Source organism: Lampetra fluviatilis, chromosome 16 (genome assembly GCF_964198595.1).
Source record: "Lampetra fluviatilis chromosome 16, kcLamFluv1.1, whole genome shotgun sequence".
Lineage (NCBI taxonomy): Eukaryota > Metazoa > Chordata > Hyperoartia > Petromyzontiformes > Petromyzontidae > Lampetra > Lampetra fluviatilis.
This window is the reverse complement of record NC_136290.1, coordinates 1667028-1688088: the sequence shown is the minus strand read 5'-3', so window position 1 is coordinate 1688088 and position 21061 is coordinate 1667028. Positions and strand designations below refer to the sequence as shown.

Sequence of the window (21061 nt, the reverse complement as noted above, 5' to 3'; positions counted from 1 at the left end):
AATCAAATGACGTTCCGGTCCTTTGTGAGAAGGCGAGCCGAGGGGAGAGAATTCCACCTAAAAACAGAGACACGACCCATACATTGCCAGTGCTGCGATCGGCAGGGTCCGGGAATCTGCCACCGTGACTGGCACATCGTCAATGAGCTGCATCAGCAGAAGCCACGAGTCTACGAAGTCAATGCAAAGAGTTGAGTACTGCAAGCGGCAAGCTCCGGGGCTGGGCCCTGCAATCGACCAAGGATGGCGAAGCTTGCCGAGTCGCGATGTGTCACCGAGTGTTGAGTTCAGAGCTGAAAGACGAAGTATTGCAAAAAGTTAATTCTACATTGAGTGCCAGCTCCCACCAGCAGCTGCAGCCCGATAGAAAGAGTGATGAGCAATGTCAAGCAATCAACCTGGAGAAAGGGCGGAAAGCGTCAAGCATCGACCAAGCCAGCATTGCAGAGGACCAGCTGCAAGCACAATCGTGCACTGCCAGAGAGCACCGAGCAAGGGTGTCAACTGCCAGCCGACGAGCGGCGAGCGCGATCGAGCACCTGCAAAGACAAGCATCGTGCCGACTCAGCTCATCCAGCAGTGAAAAGAGCCTGCAGCTGCCGCCGAGCGAGAGAGTCGTTTGTAACCCACACACACTCCTCGCTCCGCAAGGAACAACTAAAAATATTGATATAAGAAGGCCAAACCTCGGCGTCTGCTTAACGCAAAGAGTTGAACAAGGAGACAAAACCACCAACACACATATAGCACACATATCGGGACTAATAATAAGAAGACTAATAATGAGAGTGTGTCACCTATTAGCTGATCATGAAGAACATTGCTGCCCATTGAGTTACGTGGATACGGTCGTTTAGAAGTATTTTAGTCAACTCTTTTTGTTAATTGCATAAACGTACCAATGAATTCATTGATGAAACTACACACTTAGAAACCTACGTTACGAATCTACACCCTCACAGGGAGACTATTGTGTTAAAACCTTTCTTTTGATCACAGAATCTTGCCCGCGAATGTATTGAAGCCTTAGCCAATTGATAAGCATTTGCTGAAGCAGGCACACTGCCGCACACCATTGTTCCAAGACATTTCGTTAATTGCATAATCTTACTAATTAATTCATTGAGGTCTACTTTTGCTATCGGGACATGTTTCTTTATTGCCGTTTGTATGAATATCGTCACATTCATTTTTAAGAACCTTTTCCTATCGCCGTATATGCCCGCTCTACACTGAGGAATTAACCGATTGTTCTGTTGCCCAGTTTGACAAACGTAATCATTGAGGGTTAAATGTACGGATCAATGAGGAGAACATCTCCAGGAGTACTGTGTTGACATTCCAAGCATAAGAGTTCGCATATTAGAGTGTTATGTTTTTGTTTAGAGATTAAAGTTGCTTAACACAGAAGTGTCTGAGTGGTGGCTTCCTAAATTCATGCATAATAATCTTGATTATGAGAACTGTATCCTGCGATGAGATTTGAATTTGGAGACCTGATATAAACACACTAAAACACAATCAGTAAAAATTTAACCGAGAATCATTGTATTATCCCGATTGATAATACAACCCTAGACAACGAAGACGAGCTTAATTTAGCATACTTACATCACACTTGCATAACTTCATACAACTCATTGTATTTTCCCGATTGATAAAGCGACCCTAGACAACGAGGCAGAGCCTAGTTATAACTACATGCATTAGCATCATCTCATGCATTTGTATAACTTAATACAATTACACCTCCATAATTAGCATAAACTATGTGCATAATTACATAAATTAGCATAATTTCGAATACTGACACACATCTTCCAATTTTCCTTTAATTATTTTTTTTATACAACAATATGACAGGAATAATAGTGCTTACGTTTTTCAAATTGTATTCGAAACTATCAAGCGTTTTTAATATAACGACTGCATTAAAATGTTACGTGCACTTCCTCTTCCTAACGAAGTATTATTCTGTATAAAAGTGTGACGTGTTTGACTTCCGGTTCTTATGTTTAACATAATATAATCTATACTATAAATAAAAAATGACCTTAATAAATTAAAATAATCAATAGCTAATAATGAAAATTAATAAAAATTCGTGTTATAACAATTCTATTGAATTGAGTAGAACGTGTTGTTAATATTTATTTAAAGTTGCGCATTTTGATGTGACGTTATATTTCTAAAACCCCCCTCCCCCCCTCGTCACACATCGTCACAAATGTCTGACCCCCCTTCCCCCCTTAGGTGCGTGACGTCGTTTATGGACGGCTCCTGACTTACATAATCTATGTGTAACCATTTTGCCACGGTGGTGGGATGTTAGCTATCTCGCCTGGCATATAGGAGGTCGGTGGGGGTAATCCTGACCCTGACACCTGCATATTTGGAGTGAAAATTTTCTCCCCGTGGTCGCATGGATTTTTCTGCAGGTCTTCTAGTTTTCCCCGCCACATTTAGAAACATGCGCTTAGAGTATTTTGGCTGCTATACATTTCCGTACGATAAACCACTTCGTTGAGCTATCATTTGTGGCCAGGTCACTTCTGATAAAGAGCTATATAGCTTATTGGACCTTAACTGGTCAAATAAAAAAAATTGTTTAAAATCTATTGCTCCCATCTTGCCATTCCTAGTTTTCATATGAAATATAAATCTCAAAAGTCTCCTGGTTATATGAAGTTAATGATGAATCGTGAAGTGCATTGTTAACATAAAGCTCAGTATTATACAAATTATATTTGCTTTTTACTGCTGCAAACAACATGCTAATGCACTGTGTGCTTGTCTATTTACAGCAAACGATGTATACACGTTAAAGTTCGCAATTTTTGATCAGCAGTCATTTTTTATCCATTGTTGGATGAACACCTCACAAGCTGTCGCCACCTCTCACACGCCAGAGATACCATTCGTGCACCTGTGCATGTGTAGTGGGTTGAATAACTAGAAGGCTTCTTCTTTTTGGTTCTTTCGGTAAAGTCACGTAGAATGGAAATAATAAAATAATAATAATAAAACATAATAAAATAATTCTCACGACGTTTCGGTCACAATGCAAGCAGCCGTCCTCAGGTGAAGACCAGGTCTGTCGGGGAGACAGCGTCTGAATGAAACAACACCACGCTTGGAGCGTATATTTAAGCTGGGTTGGAAGGTGGGAAGGTGCGCCTTGACAAAATAATTTGCATATCAAGAGGAATTTAGCATATTTATGGGAAATGCAGGTATGTGATTAGTACTACTTGTGAAATGCGTAGGAGGTGGGCGTTATGCAGGATTAGCAGCATCAAAGGGAGGGGATAGGGGTAGCATTAATAAAGGGATGGAATGTTAATAGTATATAGCTGCAGTAACTAAACACCACGTAAACAACTAAAGTATAAACTACATAGTATCATCAGTATACTAAATATACTCTCCAATAAGCTGAGCTACTAACAGTAAGTAATACATTACAATTCTATGTCGCAAAAATTATATGCTTCCAGCTAAACTTTTTTCCTTACATCACACGGGTCTATCCCGTACTATATGCTGCCATAGACAAACCCAAAATTAAATTATATACTGTATTACTATACAACACCCTCTACCTTAGAATAATACATAGTGTAAAATTACACTAAGTATTATTCTATCCACCCTACTGTATATCACACTGCTGTATATGCACTATACAATTACGATACTATAGATTGCCTTATACATGGTATTAAACATTACAATTTTATACTATTTATTATTATTCAATCTGCTATACACTATACGGTTGACCGTCGCGTGAAAGATACTAAGAGGAAGCAACGAAATATGTCAATGGAAGAGTGGTAGTAGGAGACTTGCAGCGGAGCAAATAATCCATTCCCTGAAGAGAATACAAGATATATAGTCATGCCAGTGAGTGGACTGCAGTCTGAAAGTCACCGTAAACGTGAACAATCAGTTAAGATCCGAAATGGTTTATTACGTCCTTCCAATGATTGCTGAGCCAGAATCCATCTTCTCGGTTTAAATGGTCTCTGTGTTTGTATATGTGGATCGCCTCATGAACGAATCTCTCATGGTAGCCAGATGGCTTGCAGAGAACCTCTGTCTTGGAGAAGTCAATGTCATGTGAGCCCACTGAATTGTAACAGTGATCTGCCACGGCTGAGGTGTTTGTCCTACCGTGTTTCAGGTCTGCTTTATGTTTCATGGAGAAGTTTGAGACTGACGCCATCCAGACTGCCACTCTACGCCCGACAATATGGAAGAGGTACGTAGATGACACTTTTGTCATCTGGCCACATGGCCGGCCTGCTCTAGACCAATTCCTCGACCACATTAATTCCATACACCCAGCCATCAGATTCACCATGGAAGTCGAAAAAGATGGCAAGCTACCCTTTTTGGATGTCCTAATTAAAAGGAGACCTGATGGTTCAATGAGCCACTCTGTCTACAGGAAAGCCACCCATACGGATGCTTACCTAAAACCGGATTCCCACCACCATCCATCCCAGAAGAATTCCCTCATCAAGACTCCATACCATAGAGCCCAATGCATCTCCGACCAGGAACACATTGCCAGTAAACTAAAACACGTATGCCAAGCTCTTAAGGCTAATGGTTACTCCGACTACACAATCCGCAAAGCCATCACTCCAACCATCAATAAGGATCCTGTTGAGGAGCCTTTCAAGACCATCACCTTGCCCTACATTGCTGGGGTCACAAAAAAGATCTCCAAAATCCTGATAAAACACAAGATCCAGGTCCGATTCAACACAGTACATAAAATCCGTGATCTGGTCCCGTCTGTAAAAGATGTGGTTCCAGACATACAGTACCCTGGCGTCTACAAACTAAGTTGCCTCTGTGGTAGCAGTTACATTGGAGAAACCAAACGACATGTCTCGGACCGCATCCGTGAACATAAAGCAGACCTGAAACACGGTAGGACAAACACCTCAGCCGTGGCAGATGACTGTTACAATTCAGTGGGCTCACATGACATTGACTTCTCCAAGACAGAGGTTCTCTATAAGCCATCTGGCTACCATGAGAGATTCGTTCATGAGGCGATCTACATATACAAACACAGAGACAATTTCAACCGAGAAGATGGATTCTGGCTCAGCAATCATTGGAAGGACGTATGTGCAGTGTGGCACATTAGGAATGGATCACTCTTTTAATTATATCATTGTGCAGCAAGGGAGTAAAGTGTGGTTCTGTGAAGGTCCTGATGTGCTGTGCAGTGCATCAATGAATGTGTGTACAGCAGCATGTGATGACTGAGTCGGGCCTGTAGGTGGCTGGCATGGTTAATGAATAACCGCACGTGTAAATCAGCCACATGGTTAATGGCGTCTTGGAAGGATTGCTGCGTGTAACACGTGCTGTTGCATTTTACAGGTGAAGGACCCAAAGGTTGTTTTTGATCGTTATATAAATGTTCTAGACTTGTTCTAGACTTGTTCTATACTTTAAGCTTGGCTTTGAATTGTTCGTTTGTGATATATGCAATTAGAGGCGTTTTAGCACTGTGCATTGGAAAGGGATGACGCACTGTAATTAGTTACTGTCATTGTAATTCTCTAACTCTAATACTGTTTAGTCTATAACCATGCCCATGTACCCAGAGTATGACTACTTGCAATGCTATTGAGAATAGAACACATGTAAAGTAGTAAGCTGTACAATGGTGAGATACAGAACGTATACTGTACACATACAGTACATATAATGGGTGTAATATACCGATATAAGTGGATGGTATAGATCCACTTATATCGGTGTATAACAGATTGTATAATAATAAATAGTATAAAGTTGTAATGTTTAATACAATGTATATAGTATCATAATCGTATAGTGAATATACAGCAGTGTGATATACAGTAGGGTGGGTAGAATAATACATAGTGTAATATTACAATGTCTAGTCGAAGGTATAGGGTGGTGTATAGTAATACAGTATATAATTTAATGTTGGGTTTGTCTATGGCAGCATATAGTACGGGGTAGATCCGTGTGATGCAAGGAAAATGTTTAGCTGGAGGCATATTATATTTTTTGCGACGTAGAATTGTAATGTATGACTTACTGTTAGTAGCTCAGCGTATTGGAAAGTATATTTAGTATATTGATGATATCGATGTAGTTTATATTTTAGTTTTTTACGTGGTGGTTTGGCTGCTGCAGCTTCTTACTATTAAAATTCCTTCCCTTTATTACTGCTAACCCTACTTCTTCCTTTTGTTGCTGCTAATCCTACACGGGCATTATATGACTTTGAGCCCCCCCCCACCTCCTACGCATTCCACAAGTAGTGACTAATCCCATATTAGCATTTTCCATAAATATGCTAAATTCATCTGTTGATATGCAAATTCCTTTGTCAAGGCGCCCTTCCCCCTCTAACCCAGCTTAAATATACACTGCCAAGCTTGGTGGTGTTCATTCAGACGCTGTATTTCCGACAGACCTGTTCTTCAACTGAGGACGGCTGCTTGCGTTGTGGCCGAAACGTCGTGAGAATTGTATTTTATTATGTTTTATTTTTATTATTTTATTATTTCCCTTCTACGTGACTTTACCGAAAGAACCAAGAAGACAGGTACTTGTTTCCATTATGGAGCATCACGGCTTTGAGGCTCCTGGATGAGCTGTCAATGAAGAGGCGCCACTCATTCTGGTTACAGGCGATTCTAATTTCCTCGAACAGACTGGTCACATTGTGGCAGAAGCAGAGCCCATCTTGATGGGTGAAGAAGCTGAAAAAAGGGTTGGTGACGCTTCCTCTAATCTGCGACTTGCACACTTTCATTCAACAAGTTCCACTGCTTGAGCCGAGACGTCAAACGCTTGGCATTATACTTGGTGAGACCAAGATCTTTGATCAAGTCGTTGCGTTTTTTTTGGTTGGGGTAGTATGGGTTTCCCTCCTCAGCTTCACTTCTAAAATTGTCATCTGGATCTACAACGTCTTCGTCGCTCTCTGACTTGCTGCTCTCTTATAAAGACGGCTGCTCTCTCTCTCCGAAGGAGTGGGTTCGGGGAGCTCATGGCAGTGTGGCACCGGGGCAATGGATGAAGGAAGGTCCGAATACGTGATAGCAGGTGCATTCTTGCCAGCTTGACGTTTGGAAGGGTCCACCATGCAGAAGTAGCAGTTACTTGAATGGTCAGTGGGTTCCCGCCAAATTCTTGGGATAGCGAACTTCATGGCTCTCTTTTCCCCTCTGTACAATCCTACAAAAATACATTGATTTCACCAATGACTAATGTGTAAGAGATTCTCGCAACTTTTTCATGTATGATATATTTTTTCAACAACATTGAAAATTGAAATTACATTTTAAAATAAAAAAATAAACTTTTTTTTTAAATAACAAAATTTATAACGTCAAATTCCGAGCAACAATTGTCCATCTTACCTTCCAGAGTTTTTTGCATTGCTCGCAGCTGAAATGAAGTGCCCAGGGTTTGTCTTGATCCCCGACAGGCATGCCGAAATATGCCTTGTAGGCCTCACACATCTTAGTAGATACTTCCACAGATTACTTTTTCGCTCTTGTCTTGATAAATTGGCCGCAGACATAGCAAAATGTGTCTGCCAGATGCTTGCAGCCTCTTGATGCCATCTCAGAAAAATGCAGATATGTATCCACGAAGGCAGCTGGACCTAAACTGAACTCTTGGGCTTAAGGCTCCTGTATTCATAGTACTATTTATATTACTGGAAAGTTCTAGAATGTTCTAGAAGTTACTCCAAGTTTACTCAGCACTGAATCTATCTGGAATGTTCTGGAAAATAGGTCAATTAAAAAATATAACTTTCCTGGTCACAAAAGCAAAGTTTGTGGGGACTAATAGCCATTTTCTTTAATTTTGAGGCATAAGCAAATAGGAAATAACACTAACTACCCAGGAACAAAAAAAATGTTACACACTGTAATTAGGCCGTCTATTGTCGCAAACGTTACTCAGTCAGGACATTTGGTAGGCTGTCTGACTGGTGACGACTTGAGATGGTGAAGATGGAGATGATGACAAGAAGGATGGTGAAGATGACGAGAATAATGGTGAAGACGATGAGAAGAATGGTGACGAAGACTTCAGCAGCACGACGGGGATCCCACTCTACACAATAGCCCCAGCTGACATCAATCACCTATGTAGAGGGGAATTGCGCAAATGTGCTAACACAACAAAGCTAACATGGAGGAATAACGAATTATCGGTGATAAACCTCAACAACGAACACGAACTGCAAGGAAGTGAAAAATGTCCAATGACCGCCGGCGTGCCGCAGCCCGCGAGCATCGGGAAGGACCCCAGGTCAACCAGAATTTACAGCCCAGCTCGCGTCTGCATCCACCCACCAGACGGTGTCGGAACTCATTTGGATAATGGAAAAGGGGCGGGTTATTGAAACGAAACACTTTTTGAGCGAGGTTCTCGCTGCCGGACCCCAAGCTGGGACGAGAATTGGCATGCTGGGGACCCGCGGGACAATACGCAAATGGCCTAATGGGCGCGGCCCCTCCAGGGAATAAGAAGCAAATGGCAACTGGTCTGTCACCCCTGGTCCGTCCTCCGGAGGCGCTGCCGGTGGGTCTGCGGGCATCAGAAGCTGGAATCCTGCGGGCAATACAATTGAATTCTTCTGAGGCGTAACCTCCGGGCTCGCTCACCCCAGCTTGTCGGACACGTCAAACACCCGGCACTCAGGAGGTGGAGATGAACTGTCAACACAGGGCGGAATATTGGGCTTCAACCATGACGGGTGCACAAATCAGCGCCGGCGACCGACCTGTATATGCATGCACTGCGGCCTCTTAACCTCAATCACCTCAACAGGGCCCTGCCATGGCCGGTGCAATTTAGGGGACGTACCCAGGGTCACCTGGGGACAATGCAACTATGCCTTGTCTCCAGCGGTCCATGGGGTCCCTGTTGTATACATTATGTCTTGAAAAATAATAATTATTGAGTGAAAATGAAAAATTGTGTATTATTTTTATTAAGTCCTGCTAATTTACGTAATTATGCTATTTTTTTTATTTATGCTAATTATGATTGGCTACGTTGTCTAGGGGTGTATTACTTATTGTGATAATACAATGAAGGTGTAATTGTAGGAAGTTATGCAAGAGTATGTAATTATGAACATTAGGCTTGGCTTCGTTTTCTAGGGGTGTATTAACAATCGTGATAATACAATGATTCTTGCTTTAACTTTTTCTGATTATATTTTAGTGTGTTCATGTCAGGTCTCAGAATTCAGATTTCACCGCAGTCTACAGTTCTTATAATTACGATTATTATGCATGAACTTAGTCAGGTACCACCCAGACTCTTCTGCGTTAAGCAACTTTAATATCTAAAAACACTCTAATATGCAATGGAGATGTCCTACTCATTGATGGTACAATTAACCCTCAATGGGTACGTTTCTTAAACTGAGCAACAGAACAAATTGGCTAATTTCTCAGAGTAGAGCGACCATACACGGCAATAGGAAAAAGTCCTTTAAAAAATGACAATATTCATACGAACAGTGATAAAGAAACATGTGCCCAAGGCAAAAGTAGACATCAATGAATTGATTGGTAAGATTATGCAATTAACGAAATGTCCTGGAACAATAGTGTGCTACAGTGTGCCTGTTTGCCTAAGAGATGCTTATCAATTGGCCATTGAGCTTCAATGAATTCGCAGGCAAGATTCTGTGATCAAAATAAAAATCTCAATACAATTGTATTCCTGTTAATGTGCAGTTAGGCAATTAACGAAAACGAATGACTAAAATACTTCTATCTTGAATTGAAGCCTTCGTGACTGCAGGAATCCATACTCTTTGGTTATTTCGGTAAAGTCTCGGAGGTAGAAAATAATAGATCACGACGTTTCGATCTTGCTTTGCCCCCCCCTCTCTCTCCCCCCCCCCCCCTGGCAAGCTCTCCCGTCCGCCGCCGATCTTGCTCTACCCCCAACCTCCCCCTCTCTCTCCCCCTGGCGAGCGCTCACCTCCACCGCAGATCTTGCTCTGCCCCCCATCCTCTCTCTCCCCCTGGCGAGCTCTCCGGGCACCACCAATCTTGCTGCCCCGCCCCCCTCTCTCTCCCATCTCTAGCCCCGCCCATGTACCCTACTTATATAACCTCTTGTCACGGCAGCTCTCTCGCCTGCTTCAGCAGTTTCCCTGCTGTGATTGTCTCACCTGATGACAGTCGCTTGTGCTGCGATCGAAACGTCGTGATCTATTATTTTCTACCTACGTGACTTTACCGAAAGTACCAAAGAGTATAAAATACTTATAAACGACCATATTCATGCAACTCAATGGACCGAACAATGTTTTTCACGATCAGCTAATAGTTAACGCACCACCTTGAGATGACCACCCTTATTGAAACACAAAGATACATTTTGGAGCAATGTTATTATCCCAATATGTGCTTAACTCTTTGAGTTAAGCAGGCTCTGAGGTGAGGCATTCCTTGTATCGAGAATACCTTGGTTCCCAGCTGGGGCGATGAGTCGTGTGTGTGGGCGTGTCATACACACGGTGCTCCTTATGTTGGCTGCACCGACAGGTTCTGTCCACTGCTGGGGTGGTTGTGGAGTCGGTACGATGCTTACACCGTCGGCGTTGCTCGTGCTGGCAAAATGATGATGGGCCCGGCTCCATCTCCATCAATGTGCACGATGACCCCGTCATCAGACACCGCTCGCAGCTTGTCCGCTGATGCTGCTCGTACCCCCGTTTTCACCAGGCAGTCTTTCAAGTCGTGGCCTCTTGTGGATGGGTTGGAAGTTAAAAAAGTATATTTGACACCTCTTATAGCTTGGTACCGTATCACTTTCCGCAGTTTTGACTCTGCAAGTGCCTCAAAGTACGTTTTGAGCAGTGTAATTAGCAGTGTTTACAGCGTGGTATTTGATATATTAATGGGAGGCGACCCCCTGCATACATGATTTACTGTTACCATGTGCTGGGTTAGCTGCTGTAAAACAAAGGCAGTTGGTGAGGCTCTGATCCTATGGAATACATATTATCTTGGTCGTATGTGATTGACCTATTTAACATTGTATCTCTTCTGAATGACCCGAGGTCTAATACTTTCATAATTATTATTTGGTTTATGCTTAACTAAAATTTGTGGTATACCATAGTTGTTTCTAAAGGTATTCCAAGTGTTTTATTGATCTTTGTACCCCGTCTGTATCACCAGGGATATGTGCTTCTTATTCAAGTTGTATTTTGATATCTTGAGGTTGAAGATATAGCTACTTTGAACTGTTCTTTTTTTATGGCGGCTTTTGAAGTCTGTATTCTTAGTTTGTTTTGGTAAAGTCACGTAGGTAAAAAAATTACATTTAAATTAATAAAAGTAAAATAAAAATAAAATAAAAATCACGTTTCGGAGGCAACACAAGCTTCCGTCTTCAGGTTGGAACCGTCACAGCACGACTGCTGCATCAAGTAAGATAAATTCCAATAAAACAGTCCTTGTATATATACTGGTTGAGGGTGAGAGGAGCCATTGTGAGGTTCGGTGCGGCTGAAGCACGCTGTTAGGAATGAGCCTTTGTTGTATAGACTGGTTGAAATGGGAGGTTCCAAGAGTTGTTAAGGCGCGGCTGATGTAAAGGTGCGGTTGCTATAAATGGGACTGAGCCTTTGTTATGTAGAGGTGGTGCGGCTGAAACCGCTGCTAGTAATGAGCCATTGTTGGGTAGACTGGTTGAAATGGGAGGTTCCAAGAGTTGTTAAGGTACGGCTGATGTAAAGGTGCGGCTGCTGTGAACGGGACTGAGCCTTTGTTATGTAGATAAAACAGCACTTTTGCTACGTTGCTGGGATTAATTCTAGATTTGCCAAATATGTGTGGTAAAACTTAAAGCAGGAAAACCAGTGTGTGAAAAAAGAAGAAACTATACGGTAACTGAAGAATAGTGCCTGTCAAAAAAGATGGTCCAAATATCGCCATCGTAAGATCGAAATATTGTAAGTCGGGCCATCGTAAGTCGGGGACTACCTGTATATTTTTTGGAAAAGGCATATATACAACATCCCGGACTCCCGTTGCCCTCCTAGTTTTTAATTCGTGGCCTGTCATTAGACGAATTCCCTCGAGGCGCATGCCGTGCCTGTCAGCCGCCCAATCGTGACCAGCATGGGCATTCCGGCCTTCTATTTGCCCAAATCCATGCCCAACTAAGCCTCCATGGGGAGGTCACTTTCCCTCCCATACATGAGGTAAAACGGGGAGAATCCTGTTGAGGCATGAGGGACCATCCTATACGCGGCTAGGACACCTGGAATGTGTACGTCTCAGTCCGACTGTAACTCATGAAGCTGTTGGCACAACATGGACGTAAGATTCCTTTGCAAACGCTCTACCATCCTGTCCGTCTGGGAATGGTAGGGCGATGTCCGGATTTTTTTCGTACCCAGGGAATCGTACGCCTACTTTAACAATTTTGAAGAAATATCTTGCCTTAATTTTGGAGCTTTCGTGACTGCAGGAATTATTCTTTGGTTCTTTCGGTAAAGTCACGTATAAAGATAAAATAATACATTAAATAATAGCATACGACGTTTCGATTGCAACACAAGCAATCATCATCAGGTATAATGAAATAGCGACATAAAATCTAACCAGAAAACTATAGACAGACATATAAGCAGACAGATATCACCAAGATACATAGAGCGAGCAACACAGGTACAGAGAGGGGTGATCGTCTCTGTGGGGTGGCCTTAAATAGACAGAGGGGGGCGGAGGCAGCGAGAGGGAGGGGTTAGAGACAAAATTTACATGTCAATGAGTACGAGGAGACGCGCAGAGAAGTACGCAGGCTTAGAGGGAGAAAGAAACACACTAAAATTAAATAACCTAGCAAAGTATCGAAATGGTATGTAAAACGACACAGAGAGTCGGTCAACACACAATTAACGCATAGCCTGGTCGATTACGTATTTCAAAGATTGCTAAGTTAGAATGTAAGTGAAAATTCCAAAGAAAGACAAAAGATAAAAAACAAGAGGAACGGAGACACACAGACAGAGCAGAACCTAAGAACGACAAAAAACGAGTGTTGACAGAAAAAATAACACTAAATATACAGGCAGAGAGAGAGAACAAAAAACCCAGAGAGAGAGAAAAAAGGTAAACTTGGAACTTCCCCGTAGAAGTGGTTCAATCTTAATTTTGGAGCTTTCGTGACTGCAGAAATTATTCTTTGGTTCTTTCGGTAAAGTCACGTATAAAGATAAAATAATAAATTAAATAATGTATCTTGGTGATATCTGTCTGCTTATATGTCTGTCTATAGTTTTCTGGTTAGATTTTATGTCGCTATTTCATTATACCTGATGATGATTGCTTGTGTTGCAATCGAAACGTCGTATGCTATTATTTAATTTATTATTTTATCTTTATACGTGACTTTACCGAAAGAACCAAAGAATAATTCCTGCAGTCACGAAAGCTCCAAAATTAAGATTGAACCACTTCTACGGGGAAGTTCCAAGTTTACCTTTTTTCTCTCTCTCTGGGTTTTTTGTTCTCGCTCTCTGCCTGTATATTTAGTGTACTTTTTTCTGTCAACACTCGTTTTTTGTCGTTCTTAGGTTCTGCTCTGTCTGTGTGTCTCCGTTCCTCTTGTTTTTTATCTTTTGTCTTTCTTTGGAATTTTCACTTAAATTCTAACTTAGCAATCTTTGAAATACGTAATCGACCAGGCTATGCGTTAATTGTGTGTTGACCGACTCTCTGTGTCGTTTTACATAACATTTCGATACTTTGCTAGGTTATTTAATTTTAGTGTGTTTCTTTCTCCCTCTAAGCCTGCGTACTTCTCTACGCGTCTCCTCGTACTCATTGACATGTAAATTTTGTCTCTAACCCCTCCCTCTCGCTGCCTCCGCCCCCCTCTGTCTATTTAAGGCCACCCCACAGAGACGATCACCCCTCTCTGTACCTGTGTTGCTCGCTCTATGTATCTTGGTGATATCTGTCTGCTTATATGTCTGTCTATAGTTTTCTGGTTAGATTTTATGTCGCTATTTCATTATACCTGATGATGATTGCTTGTGTTGCAATCGAAACGTCGTATGCTATTATTTAATTTATTATTTTATCTTTATACGTGACTTTACCGAAAGAACCAAAGAAAAATATCTTGCCCCTGGTCCGTAAAGACTTATTCCAGGGTCCCTTTGTCCAAAACATACCCGTGTAAAAATGCGTCCGCAATCGATGCGGCTGACTGATCTGGCAGAGGCCACGCCACCGGCCACCAGGACAGGTATTCTACCCCGATGAGGAGGAATTTATTTTCCCTCTGAGTGGCGGGAAACTTTCTTAGGATGTCCAGAGCAACCAGCTCATGAATACGAGACACCGCGATGGATTGTAACGGCGGCTTGACCTGCCTCGGCAGCGGCTTGCGGCGTGTGCAGTCAGTGCATCCCCTAACCATGTGGTACACGTCATCCATCATCCCGGGCCAAAAGAAGTCATGCTTCAGTGTCAGCAAAGTTTTACGCACCCCAAGGTGCATTAATTTCACGTGGACAGCCCGTGTAAGCTTACCCCGCAGAGCAGTCGGCACTACAATGCAATGACGTTGCAGCTCCTCATCCCACCTCATCAACAGCCCCTCATGGAGGGCTATAAGGGACATTCCCGCTGTCACATTTTTACTACCCCTCGTCCCAACGTGATGCCACAACTTTAACAAGGAGGCGTTCTCAACTTGGAGGTGTCCCCATTCAGTGTGCATGAGACCAATTTTATTGTCTCAAGGAGCAGTTGTCGCGGGTGGTCAAACATTGACAGACGCCACAACAGCACATGGAAATTCCACAGCCGATGGTTCACATCGGCCGGCACCCATTAGACATACACACCGGTGTCTTGGTGGTAACCGGGACAGCGCATCCGCGTTGCAGTGACGTACACCCTTCCTGTAGGTGACCGTTAAATAGTCCTGCAAAATTTCTTACCAGCGGGAAAGTTGGCCAGAAGGCTGGTCAACCCGTAAGGCATATTGAAGAGACGCGTGGTCCGTACGCACGTCAAAGTTTTGTCCGTAAAGGTACGGCCTATACTGCTGCATGAAGTGCACTATGGCCAACAATTCTCTGCGCGTCATGCAATAATGCTGCTCTGTGGGGGACAGTACAGTGCTCCCGTAGGCTATAACCCTCTCCGCACCGTTCACGACCTGGGACAGCTGTGAGGAAGGAACTAGCACTAGTTCAGTTTCCAGTAATAGTGTCACTCCCCCAGAGCCATCCTTTGAAGGCGAACCCTCAACAGCTAATGGTATACAAGAACCATCATTTCCACATCAGGAATAGTTGGGCAGTTCACAAGAATCAAATCAGCAACCAAGCCATTCATGGTGCTATGAGGTCACTGACCCTGCATTATAGCAAAGCACTTCCAGTGAAATTGTTAAGTCAGTGCTTAGTGAAAGAGGAGCAGTCCCCTTCAAAAACCGCAGTGAAAAATAGCCAACTTCAGTCCGAGATAGAGCGCTTGGTGGAAAGACTAGAAGTTTCAACAATGAACTTCTGAACTGTATATTGCCAAATGGGCAGGTTTCTAAACAGTGGCTACTGTACTCACCCTCAACAGGTTGTGTACTTTTTTGCATGCAAACTGTTCTCCAGCAAGCTCGGTGGCTTTAGTCAGGGGTTTAGTGACTGGAAGCACTCTGAAATAGGGGAACACGAAAAGAGTGCAGAACACAGATCATGCATGCTTGCCTTGCACCAGCGGACAAAGGGCAGTGCAATAGATGCAGATCTCATGCAGCAACTTGATGGGGAACGTAAATACTGGAGGGACATTTTAAAAAGAGTTGTAGCAGTGATCAAATTATTGGGTGAAAGAGGACTTGCGTTTAATGGAGATGATGAACGGTTTGGGTCAACCCATAACGGCAATTTCCTTGGAATCCTAGAATTGCTATCACATTTTAACCCATTCTTAGCTGAACATATTAAAAAGTTTGGCGGAAAAGGAAGAGGCACAGTGTCCTATTTGTCATCGACAATGTGAATAACTAATTGAGCTAATGGGTCAGAAAACTCGCCAAATATGTTTCAATAATTGTTGACTCCACCCCAGACCTGTCACCAGTGGACCAATTGACGTTCATTTTTCGGTTTGTTAACAGCAGCGGGGATGTGGTGGAGCGATTCCTGGGCTTTTGAGCCAATTGAGAGCCACGCTGGTAAAAGTTTAGCAGACTGTGTGACTTTGATGGTGGAGGGCCTTGGGTTGGACCTCTCAAACTGTAGAGGTCAGTCATATGACAATGCAAGCAACATGTCAGGAAAATACAATGGGCTACAGGCCCACCTGAAACAAAAAAACCCTCCGATAGAGTATGTGCCTTGCGCAGTACATTCATTTAAATTAGTTAGTGTTAACACCTTAGACGGCAGTAGCCCAGAGGATGATGAGTTTTTTTACATGTTGCAGTCACTTTACATATTTTGCTCTTCATCCACACACAGATGGGGGAAAGTCTTTCGGAAGACTAACATTAAAATCGCTGTCCAGTACTCGATGGAGTGCTCGGGCAGAGTCAACCAAGGCACTGTGGAAAAAATACACCCACATTAGAGAGGCCTTCGGTGGTATGTGTAATGATGATAATGAGAAAAGAGATACTCGAATTGAGGCCGCTGGACTATGTGTTAAATTGGACACCTTAGAGATGGTGTTCATGGCACATTTCTGGGACATCATACTTGACCGATTCTACGCTACAAGCATGCACCCACAGAAAAGTGACATTGACATCTCTGTAGTAGCACAGCTTTTGTCTTCGTTGAGGGATTTTGTGGCGGGACAGCGAGACCAGTTTGAGGCTTTTGAAAGGGCAGCCTTAAATATGACAGTCATATAAGCACGATCTTCAGCAAGAGAGGAAACGCAAAACATTTGCTGATGAGAGCTCAGTCAGGTGTGACAAATTAGGGGAGGGAGAAGTTCAAAATAGAAACATTTTATGTGGTCATTGATAAGCTAGTGGCATGCCTTCAATATCGTTTGGACGCTTACAAGCGTTTGACCAATTTCTTTGGATCTTCTTGATTATTTCGGTAAAGTCACGTAGAATGGAACTTTACCGAAAGAACCAAGAAGATGAATCCCTGCAGTCACGAAAGCTTTAAATCAACAATCTCTTTGGAGTTCTGTTTATGTCAGATCAGGTGTCTAACAGTGATGTCATCGTGGAAAAGGTAAATGCACTCTCCGCTGCATTTCCATCAGACCTGGACATGAACTTTGCCAACGAACTCATCAAATTCAAGTCTTTCATGTCTGACTGAGGGTGAGAAGTGCCTAACTAAATTGCTTGAGAAGTTGCAGGCACTTAATCTGCAGTCAGTGTTCCCTAATGTTTTTGTGGCACTTCGGATTTGTCTAATTTTGCCAGTGATAAACTGCCAGGGTGAGTGGACATTTGCCCTTTAAGGCAGAATAAAAAATGAGCTGCGGAGTAGCATGTGCCAAACACGTCTCAGATCATTGCCACTTTTGTCACTTATATCAATAGTCATACCTTGTCAGACAGCTATATTTTGACGATCTAGTGGATGATTTTGCAAGGAGGAAGGCAAGAAAGACACCAATATAGGAAAGTGGGGGGGGGGGGCTCCAAAAGACATGTGCCCAGGGGCCTCAGGAGACCATGATCCGGCCCTGAGCATGGTTGGCTATGTACAGTGCTGCAAAATAAGTTCAACATACAGCACATACATATGTGCATTTTATTTACAAAAATAAATTCACGACAAAACCAAGTAGAATGATTTAATACATAATCACATTTGTTTCCACCCCACCCTTTCCCCCTTACTTTTGTTCCTATTCCCTTGCCTTCCCTTCCCCTCATAAAATGTTCTCATTCCCGCTCGCAGTCCCAAGGTAAGGAGGGCAGTGAGTGAGCCCATTCCTCTCCCTCCCCTAATCCATGAGCACTGTGTCCGGGCTTCTGTCCACATAATGTCTTTATATCCCCTCCCCTTGTTTTTGCCCGTGCTCTGTACTTGCCTCTTGTCAGAATAAAACAAAATCAATCACATTTAGAATTTAATTTCAGAGTAATATAATTATCTGGCACCCATAAATATATAATTACTTGGTATCCAAAATTATCAGTACTGAGATATCTTACACAAGCCGACAGTCCGATCCCCACTACCAATGCTAAATTAACTTCACTCTTCAGAGAATGACTTGTAGGGCACAAACACGGTACATCGGCCCTTATCACCATCAGTGGTTGCCCTACATCAGTTCTCGTGACTTAAGGCCATAATCCACTGGGACAATTTTAGGACAGCCATTGCTGGCAATGATAATTGTCTTATCGTTTCCGTTGTAGATCATGCCCTTGAGGTAACATTATTCTGCCTCTTGTTTTCAGAGCACACTGCTGCAAAGTCAACAATGCAGCAAAACATAACTGCTATTGTTGGCGAATATAAATGTGAATAACAATGCGTTAAATAAAGGACACAAACCCATCACCTGCACATGTCCTCGTAACAATAGGTCCATAAAATACATAAAAATGCCTGCTTGTATCATAAGACAATACATCAGAAGAAAATATATTAACATGCCAACCAAATATGATTTGCATTTACTCTGGTTGCGTAAAGGACAATGAAGTGTGTTGTTATTATGATTTTGTAACACAGCTAAATTTCATATACTGTAGTTTACAACCAAAAACAAACACGTACATTTTTTATTGGGCTACCTGCCAGTATTGCTCTGTTTGAGATTTTGTAATCTCAGCCCGAAGGCATTTCCAAAAGAGATGCTGGGCATGTGGATTTGGTGGCCACTGCAGAAAAGAATCTGGACAAAGGCGCTTTCGCATGCGCATATATCGTGAGTATAAAAACCTCGATGGCATCCTCTCCAATATGACAAACACCATTACATCTTTCTTCTCATCAATCATTCGCTGCTGGGCCATACTCCAAGCCTGCCGGAAGTGGCCGGAGGTGATGTAGTCTTTTGTTAGGACAAACACAGTCTTCCTGCTATTGTAGACACTGGTCGCCAAGTTGTTCGAAATACTGATCCCTGGCATCCAGTCACGGTCCTCAATACAGAGATGACAACGCGAGGGGTAGTTTGATTTCTCTTCCAGATGAACACGAATTTCCTTCAGGACCCACTCACACACATCTGCATTTGATGAGTCGTATGCGACAAACGCATCATAGGAGTTTTGGTTGAGGTTTTCATAGCTATAATTAACTTTTCCTCGACAAAATGACCTGAACAAATGTGCAAAATTCCAACGGAAACGTACCCAGATGAATGATGTAGCCATCAATGAAATAATTAACACATTGTATATCAAAAATAATACCATGCCAGTGGTTATATACTCACATTGTGACTCGTTCAGGGAAAAAATAACTCCTATATTCTTTCCAGAAAATGTGTCCAATGGGTATTTACATTTCACATTGGTAGCCAGCTTAGGAATAATAATAGTAGTTGAGTTGATCCAAGACAGAAACCATACGTTGGAGCATGTACACAGAAATGGGTTTCCAGAGAGTTGCAATACTTCGAGTTGTTTCATATTGTGAATAGAAAACCTTTCTTGGCTTTCTGCAGTTAGATTGTTGCGCCTTATATCTAAAACAGTCAGGAGTCGCATTGATTTTACAAAATCTGCACTGATAAAAGCTATATTATTGTTACGCATTATCAGCTTTGTGATGGATGTACTATTTGATACATCTGATAACTGTGTCAGATGATTGTAGCTAAGGTCCAGTTGTTGTAAATGTTCTAGTTTGGCAAGTTCATCCCAAGGAATACGTGTCAGTCGGTTATGGCTAATGTTTAACACTTTCAGTTTTTTTAAATGCACAAACACACTGTTCTTTAAAATAAACCTTATCTTGTTGTGAGACATATCAAGGTTTTGCAGCTGTGTAAAATTTTCAAATAAGTTGAAATGTTTTCCATCCTCCCATAATATGTCAAGTCTGTTTCCTTGAAAGTTTAGCGTTTTTAGAGTGTTACTGTACAGGGGAGAGTCTGTCGACAGACTGCTGATACCATTCCCTACCAGGCGAAGCTCTGTTAGTGCAGACATACCAGAAATAAAATTGATGCTGTGCACAAGCCCATCTAATGAAAAGTAATATTGGTTATAGCTGAGATCCAACACCTCTAAGTAAGGCAACTCTGAAAAAGCAGTGTTGAAAACCAAACTTATTCGATTATAAGAAAGGTCAAGGTATTTAAGTTTTGGGAGATTGCTAAATTCAGTGCCATTTAATGCCTGGTTTATAAAATTTCTGCTCAAAACTAGGCATTCAATGTTCCCCATGTCATGGAAGTATTTTTTTTGTATGAAAAAAATACTATTGTTGCCGAGGTCTAAGACTTTGTTATACATCTTACATTGTGGAACACCGACTTTTTTGTCGTGTTTTGATATCAAGAGCAAAACACTGCCTTCATTCTTTTCCACAGTGTTCAAAAATACATCTGGTTTTGGAATAAGACAGCCTGCATTGTTTTCTGGTGAAATCAGATTTTCACTGAGAATTATCTCATTTAATTGTGAAAGTCCCTTGAATGCCATAATATTCACCTGCTTAATGAAATTAAGTGATAAATTTATGGAAGTTAGATTTAGGAGGGTTTTCAGAGGATTTAAATTGTTTATACCCAGATACTGAAAAATAAGACCCGTCAAAATAAGTTCTTTTAAAGAAGTGAGATTTGCAAAATTTGATGAAAGTTTCAGCTCGACTGGATACTTTTGAAAGTAATAATTAAAGGATAGATCTAAATGCTCTATTCGTTGCAGGTAATTTAGAAATATGCCATTTTCAATTTCACCACCCAAATAATTATGTGACAGATCTAAATATGTCATGTGAGTGTTGTTCTCAAACAGCAGGGGTGGGATCTTCTTGAGTGATGTGCTAGCTAAGTCTATGTGGGTTAAAAGTGGCATGTCAGAAAAAATAAACGTGTCA

General features: G+C 42.1%; 2 protein-coding genes across 2 annotated transcripts in view; one reads left to right on the top strand and one right to left on the bottom strand.

Annotated features, from left to right (window-relative positions):
* PGGHG (protein-glucosylgalactosylhydroxylysine glucosidase) overlaps nucleotides 1–666 on the top strand; it is a 60140-nt gene extending 59474 nt beyond the window's left edge. Inside the window, exon 15 of the mRNA XM_078863521.1 lies at nucleotides 106–666. Coding sequence (XP_078719647.1) covers nucleotides 106–322 — 217 coding nt within the window. The 3' untranslated portion in view covers nucleotides 323–666. The remainder of the gene's footprint in view (nucleotides 1–105) is intronic.
* Nucleotides 667–8686: 8020 nt separating this feature from the next.
* On the bottom strand, nucleotides 8687–20472 carry LOC144936431 (toll-like receptor 7). The gene is made up of 2 exons (XM_078863481.1): nucleotides 19964–20472; nucleotides 8687–8741 (listed from the first exon to the last, which is right to left on the bottom strand). Exons 1-2 carry the CDS (start codon nucleotides 20470–20472, stop codon nucleotides 8687–8689), a joined length of 564 nt encoding a protein of 187 aa, XP_078719607.1.
* Nucleotides 20473–21061: the final 589 nt, after the last annotated feature.

Coding starts and splice junctions, on each gene's coding strand:
- LOC144936431 (XM_078863481.1), bottom strand. CDS start 20,472: ATGTATAACAAAGTCTTAGACCTCGGCAACAATAGTATTTTTTTCATA. Junction 8,742..19,963: donor ATGTCTCACAACAAGATAAG/GTTTATTTTAAA, acceptor CTGTGTTGACAG/TTCATCTCCACCTCCTGAGT.